A 12,500-nucleotide genomic window follows, 5' to 3' on the forward strand; every position below is an offset into this window, starting at 1 on the left:
AATGTGTCAGTGAGAATGTGTCAGTGAGAATGACAGAGATATGGCTTACTGTATGTACCTCACTGCAGGTAACAATGTACAGACACATTAATTCAGTCGAGCATGAACCACAGACACCTTCCGGAGATGTAGACTTTAAAGTGGATTATCAGGGCTTAATGGGGGTTAACTGGTCTTATCTCAGAGGAGAAACCATCAGAAGTGCTTCCAGGTGAGAGAGGGATGCTTCTGTACTCTGCCATCCAGAGGCCCAGATATGAGTATCACTAAGACAGCATAAACAACACATTAGAGCTTCATTCCCCACACTATTCTCTCTCTCTCTCTCTCTCTCTCTCTCTCTCTCTCTCTCTCTCTCTCTCTCTCTCTCTCTCTCTCTCTCTTCAAAAGCATTTAAATTGTTCTTTAAAACCACTCCCTTTGGTTCTGCTGAGCAGAAGGCTCTGCTAGAGCACTTAGCATAGCACTTGGCGTAGCACTTGGCGTAGCACTAGCATAGCACTTAGCATAGCACTTAGTGTAGCACTAGCATAGCACTAAGCGTAGCACTTAGCGTAGGACTAGCATAGCACTTAGCGTAGCACTAGTGTAGCACTTGGATGTGCTAACTCATGGCCCAGCATTTTTACGATGCAGATGGGACAGGAAACGCTTATGGGAGCATCACTCATAACCAACAAGCACACGCACAATCACACAATAACACAATAACATCACATCTGAAGGACTAATAAAGTGGACAGTGAATATTCTTCAGTGAGGAACCTGACACGATGGCCCTCAGTTTAAAACGGAATGAATCACTCGTATCGCAGCAATGGCCAATTAAAGCGTGAACAGTCTCCGCGTTTATGTTGTGTTCTCAGCACCACGGTCCCAGAAGAAGAATCCGTTTTATTATAATTGGTTCCAGAGCTCCCGTTCGCAAGGCGTGGACACTCCAGCGCAAGGCTCAGAGGACAGCTGCAGCTCCAGATAACTGGGAAACATCACCAGCGTCCCGCAAACCCGCTTTATCACACGGCTAAAACACCACGGAGGCTACCTGCTACCTGCGTGAGAGGTGTGTGTGTGAGTGTCTGTGTGAGAGGTGTGTGTGTGTGAGTGTGTGTGTGTGTGAGTGTGTGTGTGCGTGTGTGTGTGTGTGAGTGTCTGTGTGAGAGAGAGGTGTGTGTGTGTGTGTGTGTGTGAGAGGGGTGTGTGTGTGTGTGTGTGTGAGAGAGAGGTGTGTGTGTGTGTGTGTGTGTGAGAGAGAGGTGTGTGTGTGTGTGTGTGTGTGTGTGAGTGTCTGTGTGAGAGGTGTGTGTGTGTGTGTGTCTGTGTGAGAGGTGTGTGTGTGTGTGTGTGTGTGAGTGTGTGTGTGTGAGTGTCTGTGTGTGTGTGTGTGTGTGAGAGAGAGGTGTGTGTGTGTGTGTGAGAGGGGTGTGTGTGTGTGTGTGTGTGTGAGAGAGAGGTGTGTGTGTGTGTGTGTGTGTGTGTGTGTGTGAGAGAGAGGTGCGTGTGTGTGTGTGTGTGAGAGAGGTGCGTGTGTGTGTGTGTGTGTGAGAGGTGTACCACAATACACACCACAATACACACCACAATACACACCACAATATACACCACAACACACACCACAATACACATCACAATACACATCACAATATACACCACAATATACACCACAAAACACACCACAATACACATCACAATACACACCACAATACACACCACAATACACACCACACACACACCACAACACACACCACAATATACACCACAATACACACCACAATACACACCACAATATACACCACAATACACACCACAACACACACCACAATACACACCACAATATACACCACATACAGTACAAGCACATGAACATCTATGCCAGATATGAGCACAGAAAAGAAAGGCGGAGGGATTTCACAGACATGTTAAATTGTTGAGACTGGAGCTACAGGCAGGTTATGGGCTCATTAGCTCATTAGCACTGTGTAACACAACGCTCTTGTTATCATGCCCTTGTGTGTTGACAGTAGTTGAGTAAAAATACTCAACAAAATAAATGCAAAAGAGAAAAAAACACGCCCAATACTGAGCTTAACATTTGTAAAAAGGGTAATTACCTGTCACCTCATATTCCATTTAGGCTGAAACCTCAATGTTTATTTTGCTTGCGTCCGTAGCCACAGCAAAATGCTCATTTTCAGTTTGAAATTGAGTGATTATGGTTAATAGTAAATAGTGTGCGTGTGCAATAGCATCACAGAACACGTCTCTGCACGATCGTAGCCGGCGTGGTCGCCGTGTCTTACACAGCTCGCCTCGGGGCAAACATTTATTACACAAGCAAATTACATTTTTTAAAAGAGGATAATTTGTATTAGCCTCTTAGAGTCACGATAGAGAAAACAACAACGTTAGACTCACAGAGCAAAACATTCCGCTCCCAATTACAAGCAAACACAAAGCTACATTACACTGTTTGTTAGCGCCCCCCCCCCCCCCCCCCCCCAAATCCCAGCTCCTGAATATTCCACAGCAATTAACGGACTGCAGAGATCTGCCATCTCTGATTGGTTTGGAACTCATCCGTTATCATACTAATAAGGGCCTCTCCTGTCTTACTCCATTAGAGGGTCTGGATAGGCAAATCCCATTACCATCATTAGACATTTCCAGGCGGGGGAGGGGGTTGGGGGTACGACTGGGGGGGGTCAGGAAGCCCGTGTCTGTCAGGCTGAGGAGCGAAAAACACACGACGAGCAAACCTCCGTACTCTCAACAACGCCTAATCTACGGACACCTTCAGTCCCAACGCTTACCGCACGTCAACACAGGGAGGGAGGGAGAGGGAGGGAGGGAGAGGGAGAGGGAGAGAGAGAGAGAGGGAGAGAGAGAGAGAGAGAGAGAGAGAGAGGGAGGGAGAGAGAGAGAGGGAGGGAGGGAGAGAGAGAGAGAGAGGGAGGGAGGGAGGGATGCAGAGAGAGAGAGGGAGGGACAGGGGAGTGAGAGAGGGGGAGAGAGAGAGGGAGATGGAGAGAAAGAGGGAGAGAGAGTGAGAAAGAGAGAGGGGGCAGGGGAGGGAGAGAGAGAGAGGGAGAGGGAGAGAGAGAGAGAGAGGCTCCTGTCTGACGGCAGTGATATCACCCCCTGCCTTGCAGGTACCAGGTGGGGGGGTTTGGGGGAGTGAGTGTGGGGGGGTTTGGGGGGGTTTGGGGGAGTGAGTGTGGGGGGGTTTGGGGGAGTGAGTGTGGGGGGGTTTGGGGGGGGTGGGGTCTGGGACGCGTTGGGGGCGGGGACCCGCCTTATTACTCTGAAATGTCACAGGCACTCGGGCTAATGAACAGCTTTATTGGTCTGGAGGAAATAATGAAGATTCCTGTCATCCGCGGTCGGGTCTCTTAACCCCCCTGCTCCAGTCGGAACGTCAAAGTTCCTGTCGGAGTTCCCAGGAACGTGACACACTGACAGCATTTAAACAGCTTAACCTTTCCAACAGCCCACGGACACAAAGCTGAATTACACAGGCCAGCCTGCCATCAAGGAGGGACATGCCACCAGGCATGCAGGGAGGGGCGGGGTGGAGGGGGACAGGGGGGTGGAGGGGAGGGGGGTACCTTGTGGATGTCAGAGGCCAGCTGTAGCAGGGAGGGGGAGGCGGTGGGGCGCAGGGGGCCCCTGCTCCTGATTGGACGGTGCAGACTGACGTAGGCCACAGCCCGGCTCTGGAGCACCACCCCGTTCTCCTGCAGCACAAACAGGGTGAGTGTTAGCGTTAGCGTTAGCGCACTCCTGCAGCTCAAACAGGGTGAGTGTTAGCGTTAGCGCACAGAATGCACTCCTGCAGCTGAAACAGGGTGAGTGTTAGCGTTAGCATTAGCGTTAGCGCACAGAACGCACTCCTGCAGCTCAAACAGGGTGAGCGTTAGCGTTAGCGTTAGCGCACAGAACGCACTCCTGCAGCTCAAACAGGGTGAGCGTTAGCATTAGCGCACAGAACGCACTCCTGCAGCTCAAACAGGGTGAGCGTTAGCGTTAGCGTTAGCGCACAGAACGCACTCCTGCAGCTCAAACAGGGTGAGCGTTAGCGTTAGCGCACAGAACGCACTCCTGCAGCTCAAACAGGGTGAGTGTTAGCGTTAGCGTTAGCGCACAGACCATTCTCCTGCAGCACAAACAGGGTGAGTGTTAGCGTTAGCGTTAGCGCACAGACCATTCTCCTGCAGCTCAAACAGGGTGAGTGTTAGCGTTAGCGCACAGAACGCACTCCTGCAGCTCAAACAGGGTGAGTGTTAGCGTTAGCGTTAGCGCACTCCTGCAGCTCAAACAGGGTGAGTGTTAGCGTTAGCGCACAGAACGCACTCCTGCAGCACAAACAGGGTGAGTGTTAGCGTTAGCGTTAGTGCACAGACCATTCTCCTGCAGCTCAAACAGGGTGAGCGTTAGCGTTAGCGTTAGCGCACAGACCATTCTCCTGCAGCAAAACCAGACAAGCTGAGTAGAGCATATTTGAATCCAAAACATTTACGTATTCCACCCAGGTCTGCTGTGTGTGTGTGTGTGTGTGTGTGTGTGTGTGTGTGTGTGTGCAAGCCTGTGTGTGAGCTTTACTAAATTACAACCAAGTTCAAGGAGAAATTAACTACATTTTGGAGACAAAGTTGCAAAAAAAAGTTTGTGAAGTTCTTCCACTAATTAAACAAAAAATTAATCTCCTCAAAATTTCATTATTTTTCTTAATACTTTTGATTGCTTTTTGAGGGCCAGACACTGTGGTCTGCCAGACAGTTTCATTAATGGCCAACAGAAGCTTCCCACCGCTCAGACTCCTGTCAGTGGGCCTGGCTTGCTTGAGGCATCAGGACAGGAGAGAGATATTTCTGTTTTCATAAGTAATGTCTCACCCCCACCCCAAGGCCAACAATAACAGTTTTTGCGTGAATGTCCAGCTGAACACGACCAATCTCTACTGAACCCATACCAGACCTCTGTGAAATACGGATTTGTTTTAATCATTTTTCTGCGCTCGATTGGTCTTGCCTGGCACAACTGAGCCGACCGAGAGTTTAGCACTTTTTGAGAGGATTTCACAGGTTCCATTACACCAGATATGTATTAGACCCAGGTCTGGCCCATGATGCTGGTGGAAGCAGAAAGTATGAGCCATACAGGGTAATATCACACGCTGAGGGTGTAGGGCTCTGTGAAAGCAGGGCTCATAGAGGGTAATATCACAGGCTATGGGTGTAGCACTCTGTGAAAGCAGGGCTCATAGAGGGTAATATCACACACTGAGGGTGTAGCGCTCTGTGAAAGCAGGAAGCAGGGCTCATAGAGGGTAATATCACACGCTGAGGGTGTAGTGCTCTGTGAAAGCAGGGCTCATAGAGGGTAATATCACACACTGAGGGTGTAGCGCTCTGTGAAAGCAGGGCTCATAGAGGGTAATATCACACACTGAGGGTGTAGCGCTCTGTGAAAGCAGGGCTCATAGAGGGTAATATCACACACTGAGGGTGTAGGGCTCTGTGAAAGCAGGAAGCAGGGCTCATGGAGGGTAATATCACACACTGAGGGTGTAGGGCTCTGTGAAAGCAGGGCTCATAGAGGGTAATATCACACGCTGAGGGTGTAGGGCTCTGTGAAAGCAGGGCTCATAGAGGGTAATATCACACACTGAGGGTGTAGTGCTCTGTGAAAGCAGGGCTCATAGAGGGTAATATCACACACTGAGGGTGTAGTGCTCTGTGAAAGCAGGGCTCATAGAGGGTAATATCACACACTGAGGGTGCAGTGCTCTGTGAAAGCAGGGCCCATAGAGGGTAATATCACACACTGAGGGTGTAGGGCTCTGTGAAAGCAGGGCTCATAGAGGGTAATATCACACACTGAGGGTGTAGCGCTCTGTGAAAGCAGGGCTCATAGAGGGTAATATCACACACTGAGGGTGTAGGGCTCTGTGAAAGCAGGGCTCATAGAGGGTAATATCACACACTGAGGGTGTAGTGCTCTGTGAAAGCAGGGCTCATAGAGGGTAATATCACACGCTGAGGGTGTAGTGCTCTGTGAAAGCAGGGCTCATAGAGGGTAATATCACACACTGAGGGTGTAGCGCTCTGTGAAAGCAGGGCTCATAGAGGGTAATATCACACACTGAGGGTGTAGTGCTCTGTGAAAGCAGGGCTCATAGAGGGTAATATCACACACTGAGGGTGTAGTGCTCTGTGAAAGCAGGGCTCATAGAGGGTAATATCACACACTGAGGGTGTAGTGCTCTGTGAAAGCAGGGCTCATAGAGGGTAATATCACACACTGAGGGTGTAGTGCTCTGTGAAAGCAGGGCTCATAGAGGGTAATATCACACACTGAGGGTGTAGCGCTCTGTGAAAGCAGGGCTCATAGAGGGTAATATCACACGCTGAGGGTGTAGTGCTCTGTGAAAGCAGGGCTCATAGAGGGTAATATCACACACTGAGGGTGTAGCGCTCTGTGAAAGCAGGGCTCATAGAGGGTAATATCACACACTGAGGGTGTAGTGCTCTGTGAAAGCAGGGCTCATAGAGGGTAATATCACACACTGAGGGTGTAGTGCTCTGTGAAAGCAGGGCTCATAGAGGGTAATATCACACACTGAGGGTGTAGTGCTCTGTGAAAGCAGGGCTCATAGAGGGTAATATCACACACTGAGGGTGTAGTGCTCTGTGAAAGCAGGGCTCATAGAGGGTAATATCACACACTGAGGGTGTAGGGCTCTGTGAAAGCAGGGCTCATAGAGGGTAATATCACACGCTGAGGGTGTAGTGCTCTGTGAAAGCAGGGCTCATAGAGGGTAATATCACACACTGAGGGTGTAGGGCTCTGTGAAAGCAGGGCTCATAGAGGGTAATATCACACGCTGAGGGTGTAGCGCTCTGTGAAAGCAGGGCTCATAGAGGGTAATATCACACGCTGAGGGTGTAGGGCTCTGTGAAAGCAGGGCTCATAGAGGGTAATATCACACACTGAGGGTGTAGTGCTCTGTGAAAGCAGGGCTCATAGAGGGTAATATCACACGCTGAGGGTGTAGGGCTCTGTGAAAGCAGGAAGCAGGGCTCATAGAGGGTAATATCACACACTGAGGGTGTAGGGCTCTGTGAAAGCAGGGCTCATAGAGGGTAATATCACAGGCTGAGGGTGTAGTGCTCTGTGAAAGCAGGGCTCATAGAGGGTAATATCACACACTGAGGGTGTAGGGCTCTGTGAAAGCAGGGCTCATAGAGGGTAATATCACAGGCTGAGGGTGTAGTGCTCTGTGAAAGCAGGGCTCATAGAGGGTAATATCACACACTGAGGGTGTAGGGCTCTGTGAAAGCAGGGCTCATAGAGGGTAATATCACACGCTGAGGGTGTAGCGCTCTGTGGAAGCAGGGCTCATAGAGGGTAATATCACACACTGAGGGTGTAGGGCTCTGTGAAAGCAGGGCTCATAGAGGGTAATATCACAGGCTGAGGGTGTAGTGCTCTGTGAAAGCAGGGCTCATAGAGGGTAATATCACACGCTGAGGGTGTAGTGCTCTGTGAAAGCAGGGCCCATAGAGGGTAATATCACACACTGAGGGTGTAGGGCTCTGTGAAAGCAGGGCTCATAGAGGGTAATATCACACGCTGAGGGTGTAGGGCTCTGTGAAAGCAGGGCCCATAGAGGGTAATATCACACACTGAGGGTGTAGGGCTCTGTGAAAGCAGGGCTCATAGAGGGTAATATCACACACTGAGGGTGTAGTGCTCTGTGAAAGCAGGGCTCATAGAGGGTAATATCACAGGCTATGGGTGTAGCATTCTGTGAAAGCAGGGCTCATAGAGGGTAATATCACACACTGAGGGTGTAGGGCTCTGTGAAAGCAGGGCTCATAGAGGGTAATATCACACGCTGAGGGTGTAGGGCTCTGTGAAAGCAGGGCTCATAGAGGGTAATATCACACACTGAGGGTGTAGGGCTCTGTGAAAGCAGGGCTCATAGAGGGTAATATCACACACTGAGGGTGTAGCACTCTGTGAAAGCAGGGCTCATAGAGGGTAATATCACAGGCTGAGGGTGTAGTGCTCTGTGAAAGCAGGAAGCAGGGCTCATAGAGGGTAATATCACACACTGAGGGTGTAGTGCTCTGTGAAAGCAGGGCTCATAGAGGGTAATATCACACACTGAGGGTGTAGGGCTCTGTGAAAGCAGGGCTCATAGAGGGTAATATCACACACTGAGGGTGTAGGGCTCTGTGAAAGCAGGGCTCATAGAGGGTAATATCACACACTGAGGGTGTAGGGCTCTGTGAAAGCAGGGCTCATAGAGGGTAATATCACACACTGAGGGTGTAGTGCTCTGTGAAAGCAGGGCTCATAGAGGGTAATATCACACGCTGAGGGTGTAGGGCTCTGTGAAAGCAGGGCTCATAGAGGGTAATATCACACGCTGAGGGTGTAGTGCTCTGTGAAAGCAGGGCTCATAGAGGGTAATATCACACACTGAGGGTGTAGGGCTCTGTGAAAGCAGGGCTCATAGAGGGTAATGTCACAGGCTGAGGGTGTAGCGCTCTGTGAAAGCAGGGCTCGTACAGGTACAGTCGCTGGGACGTGTGTAGGGACCTTCAGCACTGAAGGAGGAGTAAAACCCCAGAAGAAGAGTTTACCTCCCCCCACTCGACGGAGCCGATGTTGCCGAAGGCGGACCCGCCCCAGGAGCAGAACACGGCGGTGCGGTCGGGCTGCCAGCCCTTCCGGGCGCGGCCGGCCAGCGCTCCGATGATCTGGGTCATGATGCCGAGGCCCCCGCTCCACTCCGCCCCGTCTCCATGGCGCCAGCCGTCATGGCGACCGCCCACCAGCACGTACCGATCTGCCCGGGAGGTAACGACACACACAGACATGGAAACACAGCCATCAGACCGGCGAAATACCCCACTATATCCAGAGTTCTGTCTTATTAACACAGACATCTTTTTTTGTTTTAAGAAGTATATGCTTTTTGCTCCAGGCAAAGCTGGCTGCTTTTAGAATTTAGCGGACGCAAAGTTTCCATACCAACAGGACAGCAGACTGAGCTCCCTGTCTGAGACCTGCAGGGGGAGGGGGGGGGGGGGGGGGGGGGGTCACATGTGCACCCCCCGCCCCCCTCCACACCTCCAGATAGTGAAGGCAGGGGAGCAGCGTCATTGAGCGCTGAAGAGGGGAGATTCTGAACAGATACGGCTTTGTCCTTGAGTGTCGCGCTTTCTGACTGTCTTACCTGGAGCAGCTGACAACTGAAATCACAAAGGGGAGCATTTGCTCAGCCCCTGATTCACACTACTGCTACTGCTACTACTACTGCAATAAAAGGGTTGGCTTTGTCTACATGCAGACTAATCCACTGCTGCATTCCTTTATACACGCCCATATTAACAAAGCTGAAATCCTGTCTTTGAGTGGCTCTCAACCCTGTTCCTGGAGATCTACCGTCCTGTAGGTTTACACTCCAACCCTAACAAAGTGCACCTCATTCAGCTAGAGATCTCAATGAACTGATAATTAGTAGAATCAGGTGCGCCAATTTAGGGTTGAAATGAAAACCAACAGGGCGGTAGATCTCCAGGAACAGAAAAATAACAGCAACCATTTATTTTTTCATTGAGGTCTATCTAACTTACAGCACCAGAGGCCCATAACAAGATGAAAAAAAGAAAGAAGTTATTTGCGACTTCAACTTGGAATGGAAGAAATAAAACGAATCACACTGAATGACTTCAGAGCCACCGGGGGGTGTCACTGTTTTAACCTTTAGATAATCATCTCATACAACCTGAACATTACATTTTATGTGCACTTTTCAAAGAATAAAAGTGAAAAAGATTGTACCTTTTTTTGCCTGTAACTACATGTGCCAAATTTTAAATCAGCAAGTCTCAACAATAAAATACAAGATTACCGTCATTTCAGCTCAAACAGAAATGCCCACATTTTACAGCCTTTTGCCACTGGGGGAACACCTCACAATCCCAGGGCACAGAATGGCAGCTCACACGGGCCAGGCCCTCACAGCTGCTGAATAGTATATGCTGTGTATAAATTCTCCATGCAGCGGGGAAATAAAACGGAAGAAACGGAATGGATGTGCAGCAGATACTAAAGCTAAGTGAAATGCCCCATCCGGGACTGAAGCCGGCAACCCCGCGGCTGCAAATCCAGTTTCCTAAATGTTATACTGCGCTGGCACACCTGGAAATACCTGGGGAGAGAGGGAGGGAGGGGGAGGGGGAGAGAGAGAGAGAGAGAGAGAGAGAGAGGAATAAAGGAACATTTCTCTGCCCGTAGGTAAGAGGAGAGGCAACAAAAGGCGAACAGCTGGGAGTGGATTCCAGACTCGGGGAAAACTTTCTCCTCATTAGATTTGTGGTTCATGTTATATTCTTTAGTGGCCAATTATGGTGAACTAATACCAGCAGTAAATCTGAGCTGTAATTTTGAGAGCATTAAAGCACGCAGCCATCTCTGGGACTAAACATTGTGAGAAAGATTAAAGACTTCCATCGCACTGAGGCTGTGATTAAATCATCTTTAAGGAGAGAAGCTGGACTGTAATTAAAAGCCCATTTTATCCCTTAAGCGATCCGCCTTCATTCTGGGCTGCAGGCTCTGTTTTAAGGGAGCTGTTTGTCACCAGGCTGACACGGGCCATTTCAGCATTCAGTCATTTTGTGTCATTTCATGACTGGCGTCTCGGAGCGGGAACGTTGAGAGAGCAGGGAGGAGGACGCTGAATCACGCAGAGGATCGACAGAACATCCACCTGTTCCCATACGCTGTGCTTTCTGTGTCTCGTGTGCCAAGGACCGGCTGCTCTACACCCCCACATCCTAAACCTCACACAAAACATCCTATAACTCCACACGTGTTTCCATCACGTATGTTTCTGCAATAGCCAACTGGACAAGGAAGAATTTGGGGTTGGAGAGGCTCGCTGGTTCTGAGCTGGTTCTGAGAGAGGAGAGTGTACTTGCTTCTCTCACAAATCTTTACAATTTGTGCAGCCTAATGATGATCTGTATTTATGACATGCACTGCTTCCGGAAATATAGCAAATATATGGTAAATGGTTGGCATTTATATAGCGCCTTTATCCAAAGCGCTGTACAATTGATGCTTCTCATTCACCCATTCATACACACATTCACACACCAAAGGCGATTGGCTGCCATGCAAGGTGCCGACCAGCTCGTCAGGAACATTTGGGGGTTAGGTGTCTTGCTCAGGGACACTTCGACACAGCCCGGGCGGGGAGATCGAACCAGCAACCCTCCGACAGCCATGAATATATATATTCTCTAATTCTAACCATCCACAGGCAGATTGTACAAGGCAAGTGGATAAGTCTTTTTTCATCACCTCTCCTGTTGAGCATGCAGGCTAGCTGGGTATTATACAGCATTAGCTCTGCTGTTTAGCATACAGGCTAGCTGGGTATTATACAGCATTAGCTCTGCCGTTTAGCATGCAGGCTAGCTGGGTATTATACAGTATTAGCTCTGCTCTTTAGCATGCAGGCTAGCTGGGTATTATACAGCATCAGCTCTGCTGTTTAGCATGCAGGCTAGCTGGGTATTATACAGCATTAGCTCTGCTGTTTAGCATGCAGGCTAGCTGGGTATTATACAGCATTAGCTCTGCTGTTTAGCACGCAGGCTAGCTGGGTATTATACAGCATTAGCTCTGCTGTTTAGCATGCAGGCTAGCTGGGTATTATACAGCATTAGCTCTGCTGTTTAGCATGCAGGCTAGCTGGGTATTATACAGCATTAGCTCTGCTGTTTAGCATGCAGGCTAGCTGGATAAATGGCAGGCTTGAACAGTGACCTGGCTGAACCTGGCAGTATGAACGCTACAGGAACAGATATCGTGTGCAGGTGATGTCATTAGACTTGGCAGGAGACGTGATGCATTATTGACAGCAGGGGAACTTCAGTGACAGGGCGCTGGAACTGAGATGAACTGCAATCACCAGCGAGCCGCTGTCTGCCAGCTGACACGGGTAGGAACGCTGGCTCTTTAGTGGGAGGGCACAGAGACTGGAGCGCTGAAATGGGAACGCCGAGACGGGAACGCCGAGACGGGAACGCCGAGACGGGAACGCCGAGATGGGAACGCCGGCTCCATATTATGCAAGACTGTGTTCTTTGGGTTCTGCTGTTAATTGCTACAGTGCACCCCCGGACCAAATGAATATTCCAGGCCTCTCAGGAAAGAGGCATTAAAGCAGATTCATTAATCTAGGTCTGTTTCACACTGGTGTTCTCAGAGGTGCGAAATCCTGGTTCAGAAAGTCCTCCCCAGTATTTCGTCCCAGTCACGTGGATTTTCTTATTAGCACAATTATTCAGCCAGGAGGCAGAACTAATGAGTGAGATCAGCTGTCTGAGTTCATGGGTGGAAGAAGCACATGACAGGACTTTTACTTTCTGACCCCTGATACTCACAGTGTGTGCCAATCCGGTTCAGGAGAATCC

General features: G+C 49.8%; 1 protein-coding gene across 1 annotated transcript in view; it reads right to left on the reverse strand.

Moving 5' to 3' along the window:
• The window catches only part of LOC133125964 (inactive N-acetylated-alpha-linked acidic dipeptidase-like protein 2), a 259,589-nt gene that overhangs the window by 81,768 nt on the left and 165,321 nt on the right, over window positions 1–12,500 (reverse strand). Inside the window, exons 9-10 of the mRNA XM_061237725.1 lie at window positions 8,652–8,857; window positions 3,606–3,734 (exon numbers count right to left, since the gene is read on the reverse strand). Of these exons, the coding sequence (XP_061093709.1) occupies window positions 3,606–3,734; window positions 8,652–8,857 (335 nt within the window). The remainder of the gene's footprint in view (window positions 1–3,605; window positions 3,735–8,651; window positions 8,858–12,500) is intronic.

The sequence above is a fragment of the Conger conger genome, chromosome 4, assembly GCF_963514075.1.
Source record: "Conger conger chromosome 4, fConCon1.1, whole genome shotgun sequence".
NCBI lineage: Eukaryota > Metazoa > Chordata > Actinopteri > Anguilliformes > Congridae > Conger > Conger conger.